At 41.3% G+C, this 27,588-nt stretch overlaps 1 protein-coding gene across 1 annotated transcript; it reads left to right on the forward strand.

Moving 5' to 3' along the window:
- The first annotated feature begins 4,582 nt into the window (after nucleotides 1-4,582).
- ANXA5 (annexin A5) lies at nucleotides 4,583-27,359 on the forward strand. Its single transcript, XM_080373606.1, has 13 exons — nucleotides 4,583-4,696; nucleotides 4,771-4,826; nucleotides 11,949-12,033; nucleotides 13,107-13,201; nucleotides 14,005-14,118; nucleotides 16,412-16,502; nucleotides 17,452-17,531; nucleotides 17,982-18,038; nucleotides 20,923-21,016; nucleotides 22,740-22,835; nucleotides 23,348-23,406; nucleotides 25,567-25,689; nucleotides 26,806-27,359. Exons 2-13 carry the CDS (start codon nucleotides 4,818-4,820, stop codon nucleotides 26,866-26,868), a joined length of 966 nt encoding a protein of 321 aa, XP_080229732.1. The 5' UTR covers nucleotides 4,583-4,696; nucleotides 4,771-4,817; the 3' UTR covers nucleotides 26,869-27,359.
- Nucleotides 27,360-27,588: the final 229 nt, after the last annotated feature.

Consider the following 27,588-nt stretch of genomic DNA (forward strand, 5'->3'; position numbering starts at 1 on the left):
CATCTTTCTGTTTATATAAAATAAAAAAAAAGTTATTGGTCTTTCTGTGATCTAGCAGCCTGCTCTTGACAGCAACTGCAAGAGGGCATGCTTTTGAAATGCACTGCTTCTGTGCTAACTTATCATCCTCTAAGACTTTTACATTGTTTCTAGAAAAACATGCGGATACATTTGAGTGCCACAACCAGAGTTTGAAAACGTTTTCTAGCCCCTTATTAGAAATTCCATGTCAAGTTAGCTATTTCACCTATCTGATGATTCCTGTACACAGCCTTTTGGTTCCCTTCTACAACTGTAATGACTCCGTTGTGTGACTATGCTGTGATGGCAGTTTTGGACTTTATGCTGTGGTCAGTGCTCAAGAAAAAATTTGCTTGCTTACTTATTTTAAATAAATATGCCTAGACCTACTTGCATATCTGAATTTCACACAGAAGTGAGAAGGTTTACTGGGATCACATTTATTCAGGTAGCGGGTGCATACTGGTTTTGTCCTATGTAATATGCAGTCCTGCCTACAGGCTCTCGAACCTAGGCCAAGAGGTGCACGTTATGCTGAGGTTTTGGATTTATTATTTTTTTAAGGAAAAGAGTGTACTGAGCAGTAACTAAAGAACAAAAGATGGCTTTTGGAGCACTTCTTTGGGAAGCAACAAAACCTGTCCTCTCCCAAATGTAGAGAAGTGTTTTGAGAAATGAAGATGGGTCCTCATGATAATCTTCCTTTCTTCTCTCTTGTCACCTCCTCTGCAGGAAGATGTTGTGAAGTCCCATAGAAGGCTAGTTCAGGCTAGCCATGTGTCTCCCAGTCCTCACCTCCTAGGGAGGAACAGAAACGCATAGTGAGCAAGCCCTGATGCAGATTAATCATCTCACCTTTTTGTCATGACTCAGTTTTGGATTAATGTGTCATTTTAAAAATCCATTTTCAAGAGCTTAGGTCAGAGAAGTGGCAAGCTGTGACATAGCAACACCAGCCAATGTATCTCCAGAACAAAAAACCTGACCCTGGAGTGTGTCCCTAACAGCTTTGCCTTCTGAAAAAATGCAAGGTGGCTAATGTAACCTGTGCTTCTGAGGTGACTTTGGCTTTCTGGCTGCTGAATACCTCCTGGTTGCTTAATCAAGGCACATTCACCCTCAGTGTGATATTTCAGCATTTTGTTTCCCTTTGAAAGTGTGACATGGAGACCAACCCCAGAATTTCACTCTGTATGGACAAGACCTGTGCCTTTGAGCGAGTTGGGAACTGGCAGAGCCCTGCTTGCAAAGTTGCAGTGTGTGCCAGTGCTAAATACATCATCAAGGCACTGCCACTCTGTTTCTCATTGTCTTATATTGCTTTTTATTGTTCCAGGTGCTTGCAGCTCCTTGTTAAGGAAGGTTTGGAAGTGCACTGTGCCAGCAGCAGCACTGAGAAGCAGACTTACATCCTGGTATGATTCTGCTAGTGTTTGAAGGGGCAAAGAGCTGGGGGGGCCTTGGAAGGGGGAAAGATGGCTTTTGCCTAATGTGGCTTTTTTCCTTGTATGAAAATTTGGCTTCATTTACAAAAAAAAAAAAAAAAAAAAAAAAAAGAGAGAGAGAGAAAAAGAATTATACTAAATCCAGAAGGCTTATTTTTGGCTTGTGGGTGAGCACTATTGAACACTAAAGTTGCTGTCAGGTTAAATACTTGCCCATGGTGGGTGACCATGAAGGTCCTGCATCTGGTGCTTATGAGTTGCCATCTGTAACAGTTTTAGCCTAACTTGAACTGTTTCCACTGAAGGCAGTCTGTACAATTTGCATTGCCCTCCAGTTTATGCTCATGTCTTCGTTCTAGATTTGCTGATATAGCTATTTCTGCCTCTTCCCTTTGCATTCAAATTGTTGCCAAGGCTGAATTCTATGATCAGGAGATATTTTTTTTTAAAGCATCTGCTTTTGCCAAATGGACTGGCAAATCTTTCATGTGGTTTTACTCTAACGTTTCCCCCCACACCTCCTGGCCTCTTTATTTCATGAAGTTATGCAAATATTTTCTTGCTTAGCCACATAATCATGACAGTTTAGATTGATTAGATTTTACTCCTTACTTCATCTGTTGGCAAGAAGATCATTCTTGTCTCCGTTTAGCCTTTTCCTACCATTGCAGTTCATCTTGGATCATGTATTTCAGACCCCCACCAGAGAAGGAAGATATTCTGTGTTCTCCCATCCAAGGTTCTTTTCTTTGTCCTTCATTGATTAGAAATCCAGAGGTTACCTTGGATTGACTGAGCATCACCTCTTATGTGGCTGAGGGTAACACTGTGCACATAGATCAGAATAATTAACTATTGTGTGTAAGCTAGTCAAAGGCAGAAGAGTGAAAATCCATTTCAAGTGCCTTGAAATGAAAAAGATAGAGTTCCTCTGTTGGAAATGAAAAGCAAAGTGTACACAGAGGCACTTACTGCAGAACAAAAGGCATGTGTAAATTTGATTCCAAATCCACAACCTCCGACACAAAGTTTAAAGGTAAAAATGGAATTAGACACCTGCTTGATAATTTCCTTAAATGTGAGAGTTGCTATAAATTAGCAGGGACACTAAATAAGACACAGGAGACAAAAATGCTATAATACAGAAAAATCCATCCTCGTAAGTGAGCATGTTTGAGAAGAGGTGTGGAGTAAACAAGCCTTTTCCCCCCCTGCCTCTTAACGTGCTGTTATACAGGTGACATGCTAGCACCATTTTCATGATGCTAGCAGAAATTGTATGTCACATTCCCTGGTTTAAACTAGGCTCAACACTATAGGAAGGCAAGGATTCAAAGCACACATTGCAGGGCTGGCAGCTGCGCGGGTCTGCAGCGGAGAGGAGGGGAGGCTGGAGGACTGCTGCCTTTCTGAGGCAGTGCAGTTGCATTCCAGGTGGTTACAAGCGAACTTAAATACCTTGTTAGACAAATATACACCTTTTTCCAAATTATTCAAGAGTTTATTTGTGAAATTTAATAGTTACATTTTTATACCAATCTTTGTGTATGATTTTGCTGCAGTAGATTCTATTAACGTATTTCAAAGTGAAGACGTCTACAGCTTTATTGGTTTCTAGACACCTATTAATTGTTCACATGATACTGATAGAGCCTTTTTTTAACTTTCATGTTACCCAATAACTTTTCCTTATCACAGATTTGAGTCGCTAAGGTTTGAATTCCATTTAGCTGTGCTTACACCCATGTAATTTGGTGCTTGACACGCAGTTACTGCTGTGTTTATGTGCCTCAGTCTGATGGACGGAATTTTGGAGTGTGTTACAGAGGGCAGATTTAAATCCCACTGCATTTCTTTGTGCGTGCATGTGTGCACTTTGTAGATAGTAAAGCTTGAAATATGATTGCAGTGTGGCCTGTATCTGCTCTGGATATAATGTATAAGGAGAAAAAGACTTACTTTTGCAGAAAGAGGCATATGTGTGTAAGTGGGGTTCTGCTTAAACCAAAAGCAACACATTTGAACATCAACTACTATTTTAAAAAACATTTCATAACCCAAAATGTTTTCTTAAATATTGCTATTCTAGGTGTAATCCATATGTGCATTTCCACCTGCGTATTATGAGCAGCTCCCTATTCCCTTCGTGCATTTTTCAGCATATGTGGAATGCCACTGCAATGGATTAGGTTCAAATTAGACTTTAATAAGTAAATCAGGCCTTTTTAGCAAGCCATTTGATCCTCGGTCCTGCAAAGGAAGCCAGCTGGGTGGATCTCATGTTTTTGCTGAACTTTATGTGCACTCCTGGGACAACAAGAAATGATGGACTAATATTTAAATTTACATCACGATCTGCATTTCTTTGGTTTTTTCCTGAGGTAAACACAACAGACTTGAAGACAGAAATGACCATTACATGTTAAAATGCTCACGTGGTGAGATTATGTTCATATCTTATTTTGGCAAAGACACTGAATTCCATTTGTGTTGCGGTCTCTTTTCCTGCTTCATCTAACACACAGCTGGGCTGCATTTGTATGGGTGAGGGAGCACGTCCTCAGCTGTAGATGACAAGGCCGTGCAGACTGTGTCCTCGCTGCTCTCCCAGACAGCACACAGCCTCTCTGTTCCTGGGGCAGTGGGATGCCCTGCTGTGAGGTGTTGGGATGCAGGGTGTCATCACCCCAAACGCTTACCGCATGGAAGGCCTAGAGCTACACCCGATACGTTCCATGCCAGCATGGAGCTTGTTTTGCGGAGCCAGCTTACTCGGAAGCTAACCTAGGCCTGCTTTAGAGGTCAGGGCAGACTTGTCCTTCAGTAACAGGGGGACCCTCTTCAGGTTAACAGGAACGGATTTTTATACAGACTTCCTCAGGAGGGGGCTGGAGCACCTGGTGGAGGCCTTCTCTTTGCAAATGCAAGTTTCCTTTTGAAGGGGTTATTGCTAAGGAGCAGAGCACTAACTGCACCCTTGCGCGGCACGGCGGCGCCGGGGGCGCAGCGGCCGCAGGACGGCTACCCCTGCTCGCCCGGGACAGCCGGGCAGCGCCCCAGGCCGCGGGGGCCGCGCAGCACAGCGGGCCCGGGGCCCGCCCTCCCCAGCCCAGAGCGTGGCCGCCGCCCGGGGTGGGGCTGGCCCGGCACGGCCCCCGGTGAGGCGAGCGGCGCAGCTCCCGCCCTGCTCAGTGCTGCGGGAAGCCCCGGGCGCGGCGGAGCGGCAGGCGGTAAGGCGCTGGCCCGCGGCGGGGAGCGAGGGGGGGGGCCGGGCGGGCGCTCACTGGCGTATCTCTCATTGCAGGTTCGGATTCGGACTCGGACTCGGCCCCGGCCCGGCGGACCCCAGGGATGGCGAAGGTGAGCGCGGCCCGGCCCGGGACACCCTCGTCCCGTCTGTCCCCAGATTTGTTTTCGGTCTCCCTTAAAGCAGCCCGCTGGGCAGGGGCGGAGGGGACGGGGTAGCTCATCATGTAAGGCGCATGTCAGGCACAACTTTTTTTTTTTTTCTTTTTTCTCTCTTTCTGCTAGTTTCCACTAATTTGGCCAAGTTTTCGGTCTCTTGTGTTTATATTGTGCCTGGGGTGTTCATATTGTGCCTGGGTGGAGGCTCCTTCCACTGGAGGTGGAAGGAGTAAAAAAAACCCCACTGCTGTGGCTGTGCCCCGTGGGCTGATCTGTGTCTAACTTGAATTTTTCTGGAAACCCTGCAGCTATTGTGCAGTACTTTGGTCTTTTTTTTTTTTTTTTGCTTTGCAGCTCTTGAGTCGCTGTGGTTTGAGCCTGGATGAAGGCTTGGAAAACGGGGCGGACTCTGGTGATTGTTTCTATAGTTGCATCAAATGCCTGTGCTCTGAAAAGTAAAATGAGAGTTTAATGGCATATTTATGGGTTTTGAACTGCTGTAGGAAATGAAAGCCATCAAGTTGTATGAGTACCTTCACAAAAGTCGGGGTAATTGCACACTAATGTTGTAGTAGTCTCATTTTAACTTGATGAGTGGAATGGTTAGTGGTGTTTTAAGACTCCTGTAAATATTTACTCATATTCTGTCTGGATTTAGTTTTAAAAGGAAGAAAGTGTACTGCATAAAAAAAAAATATTATTCCACTAAATCCTTGAAGTTTTGGAGTTTTTTTTGTGGTGTGTGGGTTTTTTTGGGTTTTTTTGTTTGTTTGGGTTTTTTTGAGGGGCAAAGGGGATTTTTCTTTCTTTAAGTATCAGGCCTGGTTTGCAGGATGCATCTTAGGAAAACAGGGGTCCCTACCCATGCCAGTGCAGGGCATCTAACAAGACAGATCTACTTGGACAGCCTTTTATTACAGTATATATAGCATTGCTTATAGGCTTGTGGGTAACTTCTTAATAAAAGCATGGAAATTTGCAATTCTGTTTTCCTCAGAGACACAAACTTTAATTCTTGATCTTTGTAAAGGGAGTATTTCATTCTTCGCTAGTGCAAATGAGTTACTCTTGTCGTAATGTAGTAGAATTTTCTATTGCCTGAGGTTGGGCAGGGTTACTAACTGTAACTGTGGATGGTGGTAGGTGGCAGTCACTGGAACGAGGAGGTCTTGTACTAGGTAGGCCTTGTCCTCCATGTTCAGAGGGCTGCTTTCCACTTCAGTAGTACTCTTTGCCTGTACGATTATGCAGCCATGAAAGATTGGGAGTGTTAAAGCTTTGTAGGCTGTAGTTCACTTTATGAAAATCAAAAAGCACCATGAAGTAATGATAAGAAATTAAAATGTCTGTCAGTCACGAAATGTTGAGTGTCAATTGACAACAGCTAGTTATATGTACAGCCAAAGGTTCCAAGTTCACAAAGGCTGCATAGCACAGTCTACTGAAGTCTAAGTGTAGGTGCATAACTGAAGAATAAATCCTTTGAAGAAGGTAAGTTATCGTTGGAGTCTTGGTCATTGAAGTATTTGTTCTTGTTCAGTTATGGGAAGATTTTTTTTATCCCCCCCCCCCCCAAGACCTGAGGATTTTTGTGTGTTCCATGTCCAGGACAAAAAGGTTCATTCATTTTGTGGGAAAACTACTGCATGTTAAAATGCACGGTGCAGGCTGGTCTCTCCATGCCCGTGTTTATCTGCTTTCTTTGGAGAAGTGTTGCTGTCCTAACAAGCTGCCTTTTCTCAGACATCTGTATGTGTAGTGGTCTTTGTTACTGCATAGATGCACATGGCATGATCTTTTCCTGCTCAGTGAACACCTAGGCTGCCTTGGAAATGCTACCCCGTGTTTGCTAATTTGGAAATCTGGAAAGAAACCAACGAGAATATTTGCTGCTTGCATGCTGTGGACTGATCTGGTTTGGTCTGCTACTCCCAAATTTTTCCCTGAATGTGAGGTTAGGAATATTTTGTGTATCCATTTGTAAACTGCCTGGAAAGGGTTGCTTGCTGCTGGTGGAGGTGTGGCTGCTTGTGTGCCATATCGGGAGTTCCTGTTCTGCCAATGTGCATGTGTGACTTGGAGCACAGAAATTGTTATCACCAGCTACAGTAGCGCTTAAGAGGGTTCTGTGTCGCATTCCAAAGTATGAACACTTTTCAGAATCGGGTCCTAAGCAGCTCTTTGGCTTTGTTGTGGTTAGTTGTGAGGACAGGTTCTTTGAGTGTTTTTGCAAATGTCCCTGCATTAGTTCCTACATTGCTGCTGTTTGCCCTTCTCTCTCTCCCCCCCCCCCCCCCCCCCCCCCCCCCCCCCCCCAATCTTTGGTATTTCTGTGGTGTACTGACTCAGAGTTCAACACAGATGTTGTGTAATTCAGTTTTTTGTCAGGAGTTCAGATTTAGTGGGCCAGATGTGAATATAATCTGCTGACCAGGGTTTACCACTTTCGTTGAAGTGGACATCTGAAGCATTACCAGACTTAGAGAGGCATCATTATAGTTGTGCATTTGTGTCAGCTCTGCGTCTATATTCATCCATCCACAATGTAATTTGCATCCTACTACCCTTGAAATATCGGTACGAATGTAATGAAATGTTTACATCTACCTTGCATGATGTTAGTTTTAAAGCACAGTTTAAACTGGGACCTCTGTGTAGTCTTCAATGGCTGTAAAGGCTTTCAGTTTACCAGTGAACACTGTGTTGTGCTTTATCTGCAAGATGGGTGTTCTTCTGTAGGAAATCTTAAGGCTGTCTTTGATTTATTCCAGCATGTGACCTTCTGGGCTCTCTTCTGTCTTCTGAAAATAGCATACCTTCTCTGTTCCTCAACCCTGTGTGTTGGAAAACCTTCTCCATTTCCATTCTTAACACTCCACAGTTTTCCTGTGCCATCTTGTGAACAGACAGTTGCTTTAAATATAAATAAAATATAAAATCACATACTACCTTCTCTACACTGGACACTGGGCTTTCCAGTGGCAAATTGATGAGATGCTACTGAAAGGGAGTAGCTCATCATCTGTGGGAAATCTGATGGGTGAGAACTTGCAGTGAGTGTGTATGGACCAGGGAAGCTGGGAAGTCTGAATCAGTTCAAGTATGGTCTTTAGTTTGCTGATAATGCTTTGTATTAACAATGGCTAAACATGGGATCTTGTGGGTGGGAAATCTTTTGTGTTCTTTTCGGGGGGGGGGGGGGGGGACACGACACACACACACCTAAAAGGAACCTCGTTAAGTGGCTATTGTTGATCTTAGAGATAATGCTGTTGCCAGGATATGTGGCCACATGACTTCAAATTGTGAAGCCAGGTTGTCTCTTGGGAGAAGTTTATGTAGCTCTGAGGTGCTGGTTAGAAACGTCTTACCTGATGAGACTAACATATTCTCCTGAAAACATTTACTAGAGCAGAATAAACAAAAACAGACAATGTGTATTTCCTCATTTGGAGGGGTATAAATTCTAAAGCAAGATCATCTCTTGCTTTGAAGTCTTTTTTTTTCTTCTTATTTTCTTTCTTTTTTTTTTATCCCGCTGCCTTTCCTCTTCACGCTAATATTGTGTATCTGGGGGCTTCGTTAGTCTCATTGGTAGGTGTCTGGAGAAAATGGGAGCTGGTGTTTATTTCTAGTGTATGATCACAAATTGTGCTTGCAGTACACGATTGCTTAACAACAGGCAGTGTATTGGGGAATGGAGAAAGGAAAGAAGGTGGGTAGGTTTTGGATATTACAGTCTTGAAGTATTCTTTCTGTTGAGGTCTTGCATGTTGTGCTTCTCTTTGTATTTTACTGCCCAGTGTTGGATGTCACTATTTAGAAAGGGATCACTCCAGATTACAAAAGGATTTGTATCAAAGACTATTCAAGTTCTTGCCATTGATGTGCTTTGGGTTCTACTGGGTGGGAGGTTTACTAATCAAAACAAAAACCTATGAGGCTGTAGTGGTATTGTGTATCTGTTTGCATAAATGGCAAGGAACATTCTTAGAGATACTAAAAATAAGATAATTTATTTACCTCTATAAAAAGTTACAAAGTTTGTAAATAAGCTTTAAATAGTTGTTTTTCAGTTCACCATTTCTCATATTAGGTCAGAGTGGCTTTAGTTGTGATGCTGTGATCCACCTGCAAGGACCAGTTCATTTTGATAAAGTTTAAACTACTTAATGTTGAAACTGTAGCTGAGTTGTCTGGTAAATGAGTGTCTGGCTTTTGTCAGAGACTGTTTGTGTGGATGTTTTATTTTGTTAGAAATGTCTGGTTTGTAGCTCCTGTGTAGATTCTCCATGACAGGAAGTTGACCTCAGTGGTTGAAGCAGTGATGGTAGTTTAGAATAGATGCTTGCCCCCTCTTTGGCCAAAAAGTGCCATGTTTGGGAAGGAGGGAGGAGACAGCTCTTCCCTCTGGGGTCTAGTTTGTTGCCACTGCAGAGCTTTCTGCCATTGTCCATTGATTTTGTAAATGAGAAATTGAGACTGGAATAGTTAATAAGGGTCCTTCTGGACAGTGAGGTGTCTTAGATGGATTTGTGGTTGTTAAACATGGCGAGCCTGAGTATTTCCTGCCAGAGCCTGACTGCTGGGCCCTGCTGCAGTGCTCTCAAAAGCTAGGTGAGTAGGTTTCTGATGTGAAAGTTAGGAATGCCTTGACGCTTTCCCAGTAATGGCCCAACTATTGTCAATGTCACATCTACCCATACGTGGCTTCTTCAGGCAGTTAGACTGTAGGTTGGACTTGGGCCCACAAAGCTGTATCCGAGCTTGTCTTATACGAAGCTTGTTCCTGCTGTGGATGTGTTCTATTTGCACCAGCGTATAGTATCAAGGGCAGCAGATGTAGCTGGAGATTCTGCAGTTATAGCTGCTGTCTTTGTGGTGCCCAGGTAACGTGGATTTTTGTTGTGCTGGATGGCAGAACCACAGCAATACTTCTAGTTTGCAGCTAGGTGCAGCTCAGGTACTGATTGAGGGTGATTGTGGCAGGTCAGTAGCCAAAATCCAGTAAATACTGTGCAGTCAGAAGGGAATGCCTGGAATGCAAATGGTGCTCACATCAAGAAAACTCAGACTACAGCTGCACTGGAGGATTTTCAGGAACTGTATGTGGACCTTAGTATGTATGAAGGCTTTCCACACTGTACTTTGGAAAAGAGAGTTATGGAAGGATTCTTCTTACTTAACAAAAATGAGAAGGATGATGCAGAGATAGATTTAATCTAGCATTTAGTCTTCACACATGTTGTCTAAAACAGCCATAGAGGAATGTTGGCCCATTGTCACAAGACTTAGGAATTGTGAAGGGGAATTCCACTTGCTTATAATAAGATAAGCAAAGGAAAACTTTTAACTTAAAGACCAATCACTATTTCCTCTTGAGACCTGTTGACCATTGGTAATTTACAAAGGAGAATTGTGGTGGTTCTATAATATTAGTTATGTTAAGATGATATGATACAAAACAGCAGGAAACACACTTTTAAATTACCCCATGCTGATGGGCATGGTAATAAGGGAGGAGGAGTACAAAGGCTTTTCAGTCTTTAACTGAACTGTTTAACCAAGTTAAATCCAGTTTTTAAAACTGAGTCCCAAATCCTTGAGATTTTTTCATGATAGCCTTTAGAATTAGCTGGGAAAATGGCAATAAGTACATGTTGCTGTGCCTAAATTTGAAATACTGCCTGGAAACTTGCTTGTAATGAGAAAAGCAGAATGCTTCAGGGGAATTGCCATGCCTCTGAAGTACGCTGGATACTGGAAAGCATCTACCAGAAAGAAGTTTGTTGTTGCTATTAAACACCGTGATACTTTGTGTTCTGGTTTGCTGAAATACCGTGGAGGTAAACCTAATCATTACTGTTTCTGTCATGGGGAGGGGTAGAGAGTCTCTGATGGCAGTAACATGCAGGTGGCCTGAGAGGCAGCAGTGCTTCGGGGCAGTTTCTGCTTAGTGCTCACCTGCTCTTTTCTCTCTTTTTGGATGAGTACGTTGACTTGAAACCGAAGCACTGTGTGGCTGAAATTGCTAACTTGAGGGAAAGGCTGTATCACAGAGGCCAGATGGCTGTGCTGCCTGTGAAGTAATCTGGTGCCAGTCTCAGTAGGTGTCCTCTCATGCTCTTTCTGGAGAGTGGAAAAATGCCCTGCCTGTACCAATTACTGCTTTTGTACCGCAATGCTTTTGAGAAACTTCCCTTCTTCAGCTGTTAGAAAAACCTCCCTATTCACAAAACCCAGCTGTTTCCCCTTTTGGCCATTGCTCAACTTTTATAGTTTCTAACTTAACTCCTGTGCTATCCAGTTACAGGTTCTTGAACAGTCATATTTAAATAAAGGCAAGATTTTTCCATAAGGGTGATGAATATCCTTTTGTGTTAGGCCCAAAGAGAAAGTCCCTGAAGAGCCATGTTCTGTGGAAACCTAGTGGAATTATTTTTGTGTTTGGATGGGCTGATATTTATCCTTTTGTTTGAACTGTTTTTATTTTTAGCTGTGAACTACTATGAGAAAGTAGCTGAATCACTCGAGTAAAAAGTTGCTTATGTCAAAAGAAACACGATGAAAAATTGAAAGCCATTGCAGAGTTCAGTAGGTCTCCTTTATAACGTGATGGAGAAAATCAATGTGAATACAGGTTAAGAGCTCCAGCAGTTTTGTCTTGAGGGGAGGAAGTTGTCATTTCCAAAAGTCTTGGATCTTTGTGCAGCTTTTCCAGCATACATGATTTGTGCAATTTGTTTTCCAAATTACTTTAACAAGTGGTAATTTCTTAGTCCTTTTCTAGCATTCAGGCTCCAGTGTTGTAAATACCAATCCTGCAAACCACCATTATGTGAATATACCTGAACTTAGCTGGTGTACTGCTGAGTAAAACCATAGTAGTACCTTTTGAATGAGCTGTGTTTAAATACCCACAGACTGCTATTTAGTCAGGCAATGGCAAAAAAAATGTGATCATCTTTTGGATTGTGGATTCAAAATTAGTCTGAGCTCATGTATGGAGAACGGAAGATGCTATCTTCTATTTCATGGCTCCTTCCCTTTCCCCCCACCCCTTTTTCCCCCCTCTAGTACACGAGAGGCACCGTGACAGCCTTCTCTCCTTTTGATGCCAGAGCTGATGCAGAAGCTCTTCGTAAGGCCATGAAAGGAATGGGTAAGAGTAATATATTTTATGAAAAGGGAAGGGCTCTCACTCCTTTGAAAATATCCTTTCAGAGCTTTTTTTTTATATTAGCACATGAGGGTCGGGCATGTGTCTACATGCCATGGAATGACAACCCCAGGACTGCTCGGGTCTGGGCATGTCCTAGTTTTGACTGTGCTTCTCTCAAAGATGTTTATTTTTAAGTTAGCATAAGGAAAAAAAGAACGTGGTTTGCCCATTCCCCATTAAAAATTGATACTCCACAGGGTTCTCTGCACAGAGTCTTATTGCACAGCAAGCTAGACTGGATTTACAGGCAACAGCTATGGAGAATTATGATGGTGTAGTAGAAGCTCTGTGCTTGGAAGATGTGCAACAGTCCCCTCAGTCTGGAAGTGCAGAAGCATGTGACAGTGTGAACAAAGAATACAAGCACACAGCATGAATGTAGACTTAACAAGTGGTCTGTAAACTCACACTGTAGCTTTCTGCCCCAAAACTTCCCTGTGAGAACAAATCCTAATGTGCTACTTTGCTTTGAAGCTGCCTGCAGGGAGAAGCATGAATGGGATACACCTCGGCCTATTGGCAAATTCACTAGGGCTAGTAAGACGCTGTGCTGTGAGGGCTACCTTGCAGGCTGTTGTATATAAAATGGGTAGTAGCTCAGCACTTCTGTGCTCTGGGGTGTTTTGCATTACTGGATTGAGTTTTGCTGGGAGTCAGTGGATTGTTTAGTCTAGAGCAAATGCCTTAGTGATCCCAAAGGCAAGACTCCTATGTAGAATACAGACTCCGACTAAATGTTCCAGCTGATGCTTGGGAAGCTGGGAGCAGTGCCTGGAACGGAGCACTGATGGAGAACAAACAACATGTATGTCCTCCAGTCATATTTTTGCAACAGCAGAACACCAAACCTGGTGGCTCAGCTTGGGGTATGGTGACATTTGTTATTTAAATGCTCCTGCTGTTTGTCAGTAGACTGTTATTTTCAAAGCATCTTTTGCTGCCTTTTGGGTTTGTGCCACTGCTATTTGGTTTTTTAGAGTGTCTTTGTAACTCTTTGTTCTTTTTAACTTCAGGGACTGATGAAGAAACTGTTCTGAAGATCCTTACCAGCAGAAACAATGCTCAGCGTCAAGAAATTGCATCTGCTTTTAAAACCTTATTTGGCAGGGTGAGAAGAAAAATACCTTTGGAAATGAGCTGAGTGTGGCTTGTAATGATTACTTAAAACTGCGAGGCATATGCATCATGTTCCCTGTAAACGGGTCCTTTGAAGAAAATCTCATTTTCCTTCTGTCTCCCCTTCTCCCCCATCCTGCCATATCCTTAATTGCTGACTAAGTTAGAATATTCCCTTTAGGTCAGCACAAGGAAGTTACTTCATTTTCCCCTCTTTTGGTCCAGTATGTCTGAGGTGGGGTTTTGTGCAAAAGCTCCTATAGTTTCCTGTTAATATATTTCTAATACTGATCTCATTCTCAGTATGGGAGGAGTTATCAACTATTTTGATGCAAGGTCTGCAAAGTAAGGTGATAGCAGGAAAAGAATTTTCTAAAGCTAGAAAATGTGACAGAAATAAAGCAGCCTAATACAGCATGAGAGAACAAAACCAGATATATTGGTAGATAAAGCCATGAGTGAGTTCAAAGCAGAGGCAGCTTGTTTCTTTCCTCCAGCATTGTTGGATCCTTTAATGTTCTGGCTGGGTAACCTTTGTTTCAAATAACAAGTTCAGTGAACAGCTAGGGTTTGGAGAATTTCTGTATTGGAAAAAAAAATCAGTATGTTTCTGGTTCTCCAAATGCCCATGTATCCTTGTGCCTGATTTGGCTACATTTGTTTCAGTTCAGGTACCTATTAAAAAGAGCCCTTGCACCCGTTGCTGTCTTCAGAGTCTTCTAACTTGCAGATGCACATGCATCCATTTAAAATGGGTAGTCTTTGTTGATTACAGCACTGTTTATTCTGCATTAGGATCTTGTAGATGACCTGAAATCAGAACTTACCGGCAAATTTGAAACATTGATGGTATCTTTGATGAGACCAACATATATTTTTGATGCTCATGCACTGAAGCATGCCATCAAGGTAAGAGGAGTGAGGGAAGGAAATAAATACATTATATGAAATGTTTGTTGCTTTCTTGTTTCTTAGGAATGATCTCCTGGCTGGTAAGAGGAATGCTAATAGAAGTAGCCTTTTTTAAAAAAATTAGGAATGTTATGCGAACACCAGCTATTATTGCTAATACCATGGTTTTGCCTGGTTTCTTATTCATCCTGATAACTCGTTACAGGTAGTTTAGAAATGTAGTCTGTATAATGTTTTATTTGAAATTATTTTTATTAGAAACTATGTAATCTTAAGAGAACAGTGTTACTGTAGATGCAGATTAAAATCTATATAGCATATGACTTACTCCTTCTGATTTAAATACGGGTAAATGTACATGTTGTTTTTACATTCGTTTTGCTGCTGCAGTCCAGCAGACACTAGATTTTTGTGCTGTGAGCAGCCTAGGTTTAATAGCTATATAGCTCTATGCCTAGGCTGCAAATTAGTTCAAAGCATTTCATTAAAGTTGTTGTATAATACAGTATCACAAGGGAAATTCTGCAATAATGCAGAAGGAAGAGTTGATAGCCCTGCAGTGTTACCTTTATAACATTTCTCTTTAGCTGAATGCATCCAGTGCCTTTCTGGGAAGGCCAGGTAAAAAATTTACAGTCTGTATGTGTAGATATTTTAGTGTGTTTTCTTCCATTAGTCCTTTTTTTTCCCCTGCCCCTCTGTCACACTTGTCTGATATCATCAGTGTGTGGAAATTCTGGACTTACATGTCCCTGGATTATTGACAGAACCTGTTGATGAAAGTAGAGGACATTGAACTTGACTAGTGTCAGGTAGTGCTTGGCTGGGTGACACTTACACGTAAACTGCCAAGGTCCTTGATGACCAACTGGTTAATATGTAGGTAACTGTGCAAGCTAGTGCTTGTGAACCCATGACCCAGCAAATAGTATCTCTGACAACAGAAACTTTAATCCTGGAAATTTTCTGTAAACTCTTTATATGCAGTGGGGGAAGGGGACATGGCACTTGACAAAGAAATTGATAAAGGCCTTGTTGACTAAAAGGAAAAAAATGTATTCCCAAACTCCTCTTGTTGACTCAGGAGTCAAAGACTGACAGGGAAATGACAGAACAGATGGGTGTAGGAGGGAAAATAGAGATAGTGAAACAAGAGTGGTTTTGTTCTTGTCACTTACAAAGAATGATGTTAAACACAAGCTCACAGGATTTCAGAGAATGTGTCTGCACAGGAAAAGTTGTCAATACTGGCTGCAGTTCAGTTAAGGTGGGTATCACCAGTTAAGAAGATGCGATAACAGAGTCTTCTGTTCAAGATAACAACTCAGCTAAGAGCATTAAGTCTGTGCTGAAGATTGTCCTATAAATTTTCACTGCTGCTGCTCTAGATTAGAACTAATATAACTGAGCCTGCCTCACTTATGCAGTAAACATGTTCTTGAAACAACCTGTATTTTAAAAACAATTACATGTAACCTGGCAGACTCATATTTTGAATATCCTTGTATGCAACTGGATATCTTTGTATGCAGGTGGTATTGGGATTTTCCTTGCAGGAAGGGTTGTAAGTAACATGCTGAAGCAAAAAATGTGCAGTATTACAGTGTTCCTTTTGTGAAATGACTTCTTGGGAAGTGTAAAGAGCAATGGCTTATTTTTACAGGCAAGGTAGACTCAGACTTGTGGCAACAAGATACTGACTTGGCTTTTGTAAATTTTATCCTTGTAAAAGTAAAGAGTGCCTGTTGTGCCTGCTGTAATTGGAGTGTAGCATCTTAAATTATCTGGGTTAGCAATTCTGTTGTAAAATGTGTTTGTTTGCAGTGGAAGAAAGGGTGGGTTTAACACAGCACAGTTCATAGAAGGGTAAAGATCATTGGTGGGTGGCTCTGTGTTTATTTGTGCACTAGTTGATGAAAGACAGTATATGAACTAGAGCTAAAATGGAAACTGTTACTCTAGTCATTCACTTACCCTGATGTCGATGACTGTAAGAGTGAAGAACTGAGGCATATCTGGGTGTGCTTGAACATGGAAAGGCTCATCTGATCCAGCAGCAGTGAGCCTTCATTAAATGTTGCGTTAGTTTTGAAAGCAATTAACTTAGAGTTGGAAGACATGCTTTCAAATGTGCACCCTACCCACCCACCCCTCAACATACCAGAAAGAAGAAGAAAATTTCTCTTTATTTGGTCCAAGTGATAAGCTGATGCTTGTTTTTGATTGTCAAAGGGAACTCTTGTTTTCTTTTTGTTAGTCCATCAACTGATTTATACTTGCACCCCTGCAGGGAGCAGGAACCAATGAGAAAGTGTTGACTGAAATTCTTGCCTCCAGAACACCTGCGGAAGTGCAGAGTATTAAACAGGTTTATCTGCAAGGTAAAGTTCAGTATAAAATAAAATTCTAGGGTCTACATCCAGTTCTCTTACATGATTATAGCTCATAGTTCAGATAAGGTCTATGTGAACTGATGGGTGTGTCCATAAGTGCGATTTTGTTCTGCTGTGTTGCAAAACTTCATAGTGAAAGAAACTACAGTTTGGATTATAAACTAAGGTATTTTTTGTTTCGGGGCTATGACTGCAGGTTAAGGTGTTTTGTGTTTTATAGTTAGAATTCTTTCAAATGCATTTCTTCCCTTCACCGGTCATTTTCATCCCTTTAACTGAAAGGGTTTTTTTAGTAATGGAAAACTAGAAAACTGGTATCACAGAAAATGAGAAGTAATTTTTTGCCTTTTGTTTAGCATTCTGTTCAGATGCATTTGTGCTAAAGCAGGTGCAGCTTTTTGGCTGTCCATAGGGAGTATGTGCTTTTGCTCTGCAATTGTGGGGTTGTTTTTTTTAAGGCAGTGTTTAATTCAACACATTTCCTTTACCTCTGAGCAGATTCCTGCCATACCAGAAATTCTGAAATCTCAATAAAGTTTGAGACAAAACTTGAGTCTCCAAGGGCAAAATTTATTAGTCCTAGAGTTTTCTGGGCTTGCAATTGTTGTACAGTTGTGAGACTGTTATATTTTAGCATAACTCCTGATCTGTATGCTCTTTAGTTCTTTGAAGAGCTGAATCTATGCATATCACTTTGTATTTTAAAAAAATTTTGAGTAATCTGCTCCTGATACTAGGTGTGAGATGCTACCTTTTCACCTCTCTTACAATAATGTTAGGTTGTAAGTGAAAGCACAGTATGTCCTGGTTGTTAAAGCTGTGTCTGATAAATGATTCTACAAGCCGTGAGTCAAATTAACTTTTGGCTTTTCATTGCTTTCTCCTCAAAATAGTGAGGAAGTCTGTAAGGTGGTGAATGGGTATTGCTCTTTTGCAGAATATGAGGCCAACTTGGAGGATAAGATCACAGGAGAAACATCAGGCTATTTTCAGAGACTGCTGGTGGTCCTGTTGCAGGTCAGTGTCTCTGTGTGCAAGCATGTGTGTATGATTTTTCACATCTTTTCCTGTCTGATGTACACTTGTCGCTTTCTGCTTTCTGAGCTAGGATTCTAGATAGACCTGGTGATAGACAGGATTGATGCTGAAATGGAATCACTTCCCCTGACTTGCAGGATCAGTCTTGAGCTGCTAATGGGTCATTTCCACAGCACTGAATTGAAGAACAACTGTGATGCTCAGGGGTATAGCAGAATGCCTGCTGTGTGGGGTTTTGAAGGCAATAGGAAAGAACATTTATTTAATAAAGACATGTGCAAGCAGAAGGGAAAAATAACGTTATTTTGGAGAAGATGCATTAGGGCTTGACTTCTTGCAGTAACTCTATAGGCTCAATATAACAGGTAAGTTGTTTTTTGATGCAACTTTTGATTCTTCAGTTTAACAACTTTTAAAAATTCTCTTTAGGCAAACAGAGATCCTGATGGCAGAGTTGATGAGGGTCTTGTTGAGCAGGATGCACAGGTGGGTGAATGATTTGAGTTTTGGGGTGTTTCCACAAGTTACCTTGCAAAGAGAGTATACAGCTAGAATTCAAATGTGTGAGATAAATTTTTAAGGTTCTCTGTGTTTCTTCTTTTATACATTCTGGAAAAAAGAAGTGTCAAAACATGAAACGTTAGATTTTGGGCACTTTCAGGTTTCAGTGTAAAGCATGTCTTACTTTGTTTATTACTTGGCAAGGTGCCTGAATGGAACAGCGATTAGATCACTGAAGGAGAGAGTGATGATTGCTGAGGCTTTGTGGTGTGCTGAGACACCCGCTTCTGGAAAACTCAGTGGTGTTAATGGTTTGTTCCTTAATATCTGACTTGAACTTCTCTCTGAATTCAATCCTTACATATCATGGGTCATATATGTATCATAGTGAAATGTTAATGGTATTCAGTGAGGGATGCTTCCATAGAGGGTGAAATACTAAAAAGAGAAAATATATGAAATGTTCTGGTTTCCTGTAACCAGATGACAGTGTAAGAATTGCCTCTAAAGAATTTCTGGGACCTCACATATTGCCCTTTGTAAGTATTGGTGGTGACGTTGTCACTGATAACTAAACTTTTGCTCTAGACAGGAAGGGGAATACCAGCAGTTAATTGGTATCCTTGATGCAGTCTCTTGCTAGATACTATTGTCTGTCTTAGTTGTAGTGATGGTCAATATTTTAGCGATTTGATTACATAACATGTTTAATGCATGTTTCTTCTTGGTTATTTCAGATAACTCTGGGCTAGGCAGTTTCCTCTGGTAAATTGTCATTTGAGATGAAAGAAAATACATGGATTGTTCAAGGTGACAAGGAGGAAAAGCAGAATACCAGATCAATAAAACATTCTCCTTATAGCAGAGTGGCAAAATGAATTTTCCTGGCACAGGCCTATCCTTTGTTCTGTAAATTCAGAAAGCATTGTTCTCCTGCTATTAAAATGAACCCTGTGGAAATTGGAGCTTGAAAATGAGGGGAATGTGTCAATCATGAACTAGATTGTTCCATAAAATTGTGGCAGTCTTGCTTTTAGTTGGGCTTATGTAATTAAGGACACCCATGAACCACAGGCCTTGGTAGGTAGATTTCTTTTGGCCTCTTTAATTGAGTTTAAATGAGCATCTAAATTTAGGAGGCACCATACCTAAATGCTGAAAAAGTCCTGGTTTTCTGAGTGGTTTCTGTGGTTTATATACATTGGGGTCTTCTGTCACATTTCTCTTTATTGATACCTTTACGTTCAACAGCTAACATAGCTGGAACAGATTCAGAGAATTTTGTAATTACTGTTGCCAGGTACAGATGGTCAGAATTGAGGTATGTGACTGTGCAAATGCGAGACTGTTTTTGGCTTCCAAATCTTTCCCGACTAATGTGATATTCTGGGAAGTATTTGATACATTAGAAGGCAACCTTTTTGCTCAGTGGTGATTTTTAATTTTTTTTGTCTGTGATAACTAAACACTAATTCAAAGCAGTTGGAGAATGGGCATTCTATACTACAAGACAGTATGAGTGTTCAGGGAACTTGCAAGACTTTTCTGAGAATGCCTGAAAGAGACCTTTTGAAGAGATTTTTTGAATATCACTTTTTAACATTATGCAATTGACGTACATTTTTGGGTATTGCACAGCAGCAAGGCAGGTAAAAACTTAGAGCTCACATAAAATACCGTTTGCAACATCTCTAAAGAAATGCATTTCTGGTGTTACTAAGTGCTGTGCTGAGACTTCACATTCGCTACTGAGTGGAGAGTGCTGGTATTCATTTGAAGAACAGCATGTATTATTTGAACTAAAGATCCATGCAATGCCTTAATAGCTCTTTTTTCTTTACTCCACCCTTTGTACTCTGTACCATTAAGAAGAGCATGCAGCAGTCACAAATGTGTTTTGAATAGGGTTATGGGACTAACATAAACAGAAATTTATAACATCCCATTCAGGTTTTGCAGTATGGACAGATAGATGGCTAACAGTGTTGCTATGCAGCAGATTTGTTTGTGGGGATTTTTTAAATGAATACTTGATTGCCTGAATATAAGTGGTAACCGGTTTGCTTATCCTCTGCTCACTGAGGAGGGAGAAAAAGTACTATATACTACGATATGTACAAAACTTTCTCCTGGTGTTCAGCATGTGATTTGTAGAAAACTTTCCGAGTGTCAGGAAAAAACTAATTCTATTTCCTGAATTATTTTGTTCTTTCTCTTTCGCCCCCTCCTGTTGCTTATTCCAACTTCTAGAACTGCTTTACTTTCCTAAACGCTACTAATGGGCCAGTCATTGTCTCCATTGAAGAAAGACTTGCCTGAAGAGCAATGAATGTACTTTAAATGATTAAGATCTGGTTTTCATATAACTAAGAACTTAGCAGCCCACGAATCAGAGCTTCTAAATAGAACTTCCCTTCCTTTCTGGAAAACTTCCTCCTGAGTGAAGTTAGCATGGTTCTCCCATTGGTATGAGTCGCCATTTAATAAAGTTTTGCTGGTCTGATTTGAAAAAGGGGAAGGGCAGGGGGAAAGAAAGTAGAAGAAGCAGTGTTTGGACTAGATTTGATCCCTTGTATTACCATATTTTCAGAAAACTTCAGGCTTTTGGAAGGAACTATGCACCTAGTCAATTTGAGGGCCTTAAACAGTATTACTCTTGTAAATGCTTTCGCAGTCGTTTTCAGAATTTAACCCTTTATTTCTATGTAAGATCAGTTCAGTACCTGCCAATTTTATTTTGTTTTTTTCTGTTCAGCTATAGCTTGTTAGTAAGTTTCATGCTCCTTAGAGTGAGACAAATAGAGCTTTTCAACAGGGTGTGTGGACACATAACAAATACTGCTGTTTTGACCTCTTGAATTTACAACAGGTTTTGTTTAGAGCTGGGGAGCTGAAATGGGGAACAGATGAAGAAAAGTTCATCACCATCTTGGGAACCCGAAGTGTTTCCCATTTAAGGAAGGGTAGGTAGTATGGCTCATGTGTGCTTGAAAACTTTTGCCTGAAGTCTCAATATTATCCAGCTGGTGGTAGAAGTGGTATAAAAGTTGTTTCTGGTACTGCACCTGTCAAGCCCAGAAATCATTAATCTTCCCTCTGTCTAATAATGCATTTAATTTTGTTTCCTGTAATTCAGTTCCCCCCTAGCAGTGGTGATCTCCTGCAATAGATCTGAGGGACAGCTGCCGTGTTTCTTCCTAGATGCTTATTTTTGTTATTTTTTCTCCCTTTTGATAAGAGGTTATGGCAACAGAAGTGATGCTGAGTGTCTGTCATGAGTCATTATAATCTGATGGAGATCCAGCCCTGAAAAGATCTACCCTTTTATAGGTGCATACTTTACTAGCTGTTAATAAAGAGGCATTAATTTTTTCCCCTGCATCTTAAAATACACTTATGAACAGTTACCAAGCTGTTTAGGCCGTTGGGAGTAATGATCAGTAAGTTTTGCTTTGGTACTTTGATCTTTTTGTTTTCCTTTTGAATATTTGGATTCATTTGGATTTTCAAAGGATTTTACTGTTGAGTTTTTTGCCTTTATTTATGTTACAGTAATCCTAAAGTTTGGTTTGATACATTGAACATTTACTTAGCATGGCAGAAGTGTAAGATTTCATAGAAAACTGGGGTCTTATGGATGTTCATGAAGACAGACCTGAACAGATTGCCAGTAGGCCAGTTTGTATGAAGTGAGTTTGACGTAGTAACCCAGTGTAGACAAGACCTTAAATTCAGGATAAATGATAGCTTCACCATGGGAAAAATGCTTGTTACTTTCTACAGCTTCTCTTCTTTCCCTTTTCCTCTTATCCCTGCACACTTTCACTGGATGTGTCACAGAGTGGTTGAGGTTGGAAGGGGCCTCTGGAGGTCATCTTGTCCAACCCTGTTTGAGCAGGGCTACCTAGAGCAGGCTGCCCAGGACCATGTCCAGATGGCTTTTGTGCATCTCCAAGGACTACAACTTCCCTGGGCAACCTGTGCCAGTACTGTGTCACCCATACAGGAAAAAAGTGTTTTTCCTGTTCAGACAGAGCCCCCTGTGCCCATTGCCACTTGCCCTGACACTAGGCACCACTGAAAAGAGCCTGGGTCCATCTTTTCTACACCCTCCCTTCACATATTTGTATGTATTGATGAGACACCTTCTTGAGCCCCTTGAGCTCTCTCAGCCTTTCCTTATAGGAGAGGTCCTTCACTGGACTCACTTCAGTTGCTCCACATGCCTCTTGTACTGGGGAGCTCAGAAGTGGACCCCGCACTCCAGGTGTGGCCTCACCAGTGCTGAGTAGATAGATAAGGATCACCTCCCTCCACCTGCTGGCAACACTCCTCCTCACACAGCCCAGGGTACCATTGCCCTTCTTCGCAAGGGTGCACTGCTGCCCCATGCGCAACCTGGGCCCACCAGGACTCCCAGCTCCTTTTCTGCACAGCTCCTTTCCAGCTGGTTGGCCCCCAGCATGTGCTGGAGCACAGGGTTTTTCCTCCGCAGGTGCAGAAATGTGTTGTATAGTAGCAGTCTGGTAGGAAATAGGTATTTAGAACAGGCCAGAGGGAAGAATGAGTGGATGATAGCATTTTAATTGTGGATAATGAGTGACAGGTGGCATTAACCTGTACTGAGGAGGATACTGGGAGAAGTGCTGACTGTACAGGTGACTAAACCCACTTTCTGTTTTGCAGTGTTTGACAAATACATGACTATTTCCGGCTTTCAAATTGAAGAGACCATTGATCGTGAAACCTCTGGTGATTTGGAGAAGCTGCTTTTGGCAGTTGGTAATTAAGTCTTAATAGATATAGAAATGGCCGCCTTCATTTACTCCCAGGCCTCCTTAAATTGCAGTTGTTACAGGAAGTGGCATGAAAACTTTTTAAAGTTAATCACCTGGGATCTCTTTTTGTTATTTAGAGAAAAGCCTTTATTCTTCCTTTAATGGAATGGGAGGGCAGGGGGGAAGTGGGCCAGGAGGTAGTGGTGAACTGTATTCTGTTCAGTCATGTGCACCTCTGTCAGAAAGTGAGACAAAACTCTGCCTTTGTTTGTATTCCCAGTGTCTCATTTAGGACAGTGTCATCGGAGATGTGTAACTGGGATTAGAATTTGACTAGCAAAGTGTCTTTCCTATTGGAAATAGATGGTGCATTCTTACTTCTAGAACCCAAAGAGTTTTAGCAGAGGAACAGACTAGCTTACAGCTGTATGCTTGATTATCCACACTGGAGAGAATGAGAGAATCAAGAATGTATTGAATAACAATCAGTACTTTAATCCTTTGCCTCTTTTTCAGTGAAATGCATCCGAAGCGTGCCTGCCTATTTTGCTGAGACTCTGTATTATTCCATGAAGGTATGTACATGTTTTCCATACGTCACTTTCCATCTCCCCCAGTTCCAATTCCTCTCCCTTTCGCTTGTTCTTCATTTCTTCTTCCACTGTACCTGCCAATAGTATACTGTATCACTAAGCATCTGTGAAAGGTTTGGGGAATGCAGGTCTGGGAGAGGATACAAATGATTCATAACCTTTTCTTTGAGTTCATCCTAAGTTTGTCAGACTGTAAATCTTCTACAGGAAACATCAGTCTCATCAACTGTTTTTGGACTTAATCTTGTTACATTGGAAAATGTCTGGCTAGTTCCACTGGGCACTTCAAACTAGATAAAGGCTACGGTGTCTTTAGGGGGTGGATGTACTGAGGAAGTAACGATGCCCAGAACCTGAACTGTAGATTGTGCAAATTTAGCGCTCTTTGTTTTGGAGATGAGTATTTACACACTGAACATGTGATTAGCTTTGAAACGTGTTTGATGACCATCCATCCCATTTTGTGAAGGAAAAGAAACTCAGAAACCGGGCAGAGGTTTAAACAGCTACCAAAGATTCTGCAGGGGAAACCCATCAGCAGCACAGCTGTTTCTGTTGGTTTTGCCTTATCTTGGATGGGAAGAGACAAGCAGGGAAAACTGTACTTTTAACTCACAGGGGCTAATATTAATTAAGCCTGAGGTAGGTAGTCCATTGTTTTTGAGCAAGTTATCAGCTTCCCTGAAGAATTCTTCCCTTCCCCTTGCTGAAGAGCACTGAAGTATGTTTGTCACGAGATGGCTGTGTTGATGTGGTGTCACCATGAGAATTAGTGAAAAGAGATTAAGATAGCTTAATTTTTAAAAGCTGCTTTACTGCTTTTATAGTAGATACCAATGTAAAATAGGGTTCAGGTGGTAAATACGAAATATTATACCAGTATGCTGAGCTGTACAAAGAGGATTACTTTCTTTTTATTTATCTACTTATTAATTTTTATTTTTTAAAAAGTGCAGTAGAAAATCTTTTCCTGTAGGTTTTAGATTCTTGTACACTTCTATTACGAGGGGCCTGATTAACGTCTGCTGGTGAGATCCCCAGTTGTTTTTTTTTTTTTCAATATAAAGAAAAATAATTAAGCACATCAGATAAGAAAGGTCTTCAGCACCTATTACTTTGGCAGAAGAGTTTGTACTTCTTAATTTATCAGTTTGGCATGGCAGATTTCTACAATTAGCAGAGTTTGCTTTTGTAATTAGGTGGGGCAGAGCCTTGCTTTTACTGGATTCTAATGTCAAATCCTACTCAGAAACCACTGGACTCACGGCATAACTTTTGAGCAGCTTTAGGGCATTGTTAGATGTAATCCAAGAATATTTCGCCCAGTCGAAGGATTGAGTGACCCTGGACGTTAGGCTGAAGATGATCGTGGGGGCTCTGCCAAGTCCTTCCTTGAGGTGCATTAGCAGGTCAGCCTATGAAAATTTGTATTGCTTCAGCTTGTGTGGAGTCTGACTTGTCTGAGCTGGAGGGGTCAGGGTGTTAGTCTGGCATGGCCTGCCAGCACAGGAACTTAAAATATTTAAAGCAATAAAGCTGAATGAAAGAGTGCAGCATGTTTGTGTGGTTGGAAAAGGTTTATGGAGTTTGCCTTTGTAATGAACAGCTGGATGATTTGTGAAATGAGTTGTTCTGCCTGTGTCTTGCTGTACAATGTTACATGCTTTGTATTAGTCATTGTTAGGATTTATATACCTGATTCCAGAACAGACTGTGATTCTGCAGCCTCAGACTCTGTTGAAAGGGTGATTTGCATGTGACTCTGATTGTGGCGGCCAGCTATATATACTACTGTGTAATCTTGGAACTGGATTATTTTAAAATTATATGGGCATTCACAGTTGAAGCCTGTGAAATGAAACATGAAATAAGAGGCTTAACCATACGGCACTTTATAGAAGTCCAGGAATTAGAGCACCTTGCACGGTTGGTCCTCTGCTCTCCACATTGCAGCGTGAGTGTCTTGTGATACTGTCCCAGCTATCCTCTGCTTTGGAGTAGAAATGTAATGCAAGAGTGTTTGGAGACACCAGTTGTTGCAGTTGGAGCTTTTATGTTGCACCCTGGTTGTTTGCTGTTCTGTTACAGCATCTGTCCAGAACAAGCTCACATTTTAATATTATTTAAAATTTTCTCTTTTAGGGGGCTGGCACTGATGACGATACCCTGATCAGAGTCATGGTTTCAAGAAGTGAAATTGATCTGTGGGATATTAGACAAGAATTCAGAAAGAATTTTGCAAAATCATTGTATCAAATGATTCAGGTAAAATTACTCTTCTATCGTCAGGGAAAACAGGAGATTTAGATGTCATTGTTTCACTGTTTATTTTTATAGGAGGGGTGGGTGTGAGTAGAACTGGACAACACAGTGCACTCTGACAGCAGTGGTGGTTGGTCTGCAGTTTTGTGAAGTACACATTGTGTCACTTAGGTGGGGGGCACTTCCTGTGAAAAGCTAAATGTTTCTTTCCAGTGTTTATGTGGAGAGCAGATGTGGTTTTCTGAAATTGCAATTACTCATACACCATTTTTAGCTTCGTTTCCTTTTTCTTGTTTGGGTTCCTTCTGGTTTTCAGTGCTTCAGGGAGGGTGCTGGCTCCAGAGAAATGATATTGAGGTTGGGAGTTTGTATTATTGTGAGACTGAAGTTTAAATCTTGGATTGCGGAGTGGAACCTTTTGCACCATTTCAGAGTGTAAAGCATTTCACTGTGGAATTAGTCTGAATCATAATCTCCTTTGAGTGGATGGAAAGAAGCAGGAAGGGAAAGAAGCAGCAAGAAATCCAGAGACAGCTGTTGCTGCAAGGTTGAAGCCAAAATGCTTTTTTTTCTATGAATTTTTTTGGGGTATTTTGTTTTATTTTCAAGCACTGGTTTTTATGATTTTCTGTTGCCGTTCTTGACATTATGCTCTCTTAATTAGGCTGGGTGGAGTTGCTTTTGACACTGTCAGTCGGGCCCATACAGCTGTCCTGTGGAATTCATAGCAAGAGCTTCCAATTTTTTACAGGGAGCAGGGCTGGGACCTTTCTAAGTGATGTTGGGTGCACTTTGCACATTTAAAGGTTGTTGATGCTGCTTTGGGCTTCTCCTTTGGACTTTCTCACTTGCAGGAGAATGCATTCTAATATGTAATGAGTAGCTCAGTTCTAGTAAAGCTTTCAGAGCTTTTTTTTTGTGTTTCTGAAAGTCTGTGTAAATTTAGCTCTAACATAAGAGACAGAGCATTTCCTTGCGTCATTCCTGAGTGGAGAGTCATCCAAGTAGATTTCCTGTGGGTGGGACAAATGCATAATCTGTTGGAGTTGTCCTTGTCTGTTGCTTTTCTTCACATTTCTGTGGCTGTGACTCATGGTGACTGGTTTGTTATATTAACAGAAAGATACGTCTGGGGACTACAGGAAAGCACTCCTGCTCCTCTGTGGTGGAAATGATGAGTAATGGTGACAGTGACACGAAAGATTCCTTGTACTCCAGCTTTGCAGCCCTTTAGTTAGCATGGCTAGCTAAGTTTTTATATCCTAATGCTTTCTGGCTCTTCGAGTTTATACCAGTATTGCACTTACTAAAAATGAGCATATTGTTATCCAAGTGATAGCTGATCCCTCCTCCTTCTGATGCCCCAACTTCCAGGAATTTCAAGTGCCTTCTGTGATATGCGAGAGTCATCTTCATGGAAGATGGGTATGAGCACAGAACCCAGTCCTTTGCAAGTGTTTTGCTGAAATAGGGAAAAAAAATCATGTACTTTACTAATAATTTGAAGATTATCTTGTTGCTTTTATTCCTTACATTTCCACTGAATGTTAAGCTAGCTCTAACATTGCAAATGACAGAAAGATACCCTTTGTATGTAATATTTGAATGAATTTGCTGAATCTAATACAAGCAATCATTGGAAATCTGAAGGACCAATAAATTTTTTCTCTTCAGCACAGTTGTGTGTGGTGTTTAATGGGCAAAGATCTCTTTTCCCTTTCATATGGTTACACTGCTTGAAACTGTTGGCATTGTTTTCCTACTGTTGTGTAGGCTTCTAAATATAGATGATGTTTTGCAGCTGTATGTCTAGTCTAGTGTGGGCGCTGTGGTGCTGCTGCTGTTTGGTATAGCTGCAATACCAAATTTTTGGTACTTTCGGGCATTGCATTCTCATTTTGT

Source organism: Falco punctatus, assembly GCF_963210335.1.
Source record: "Falco punctatus genome assembly, chromosome: 1".
NCBI lineage: Eukaryota > Metazoa > Chordata > Aves > Falconiformes > Falconidae > Falco > Falco punctatus.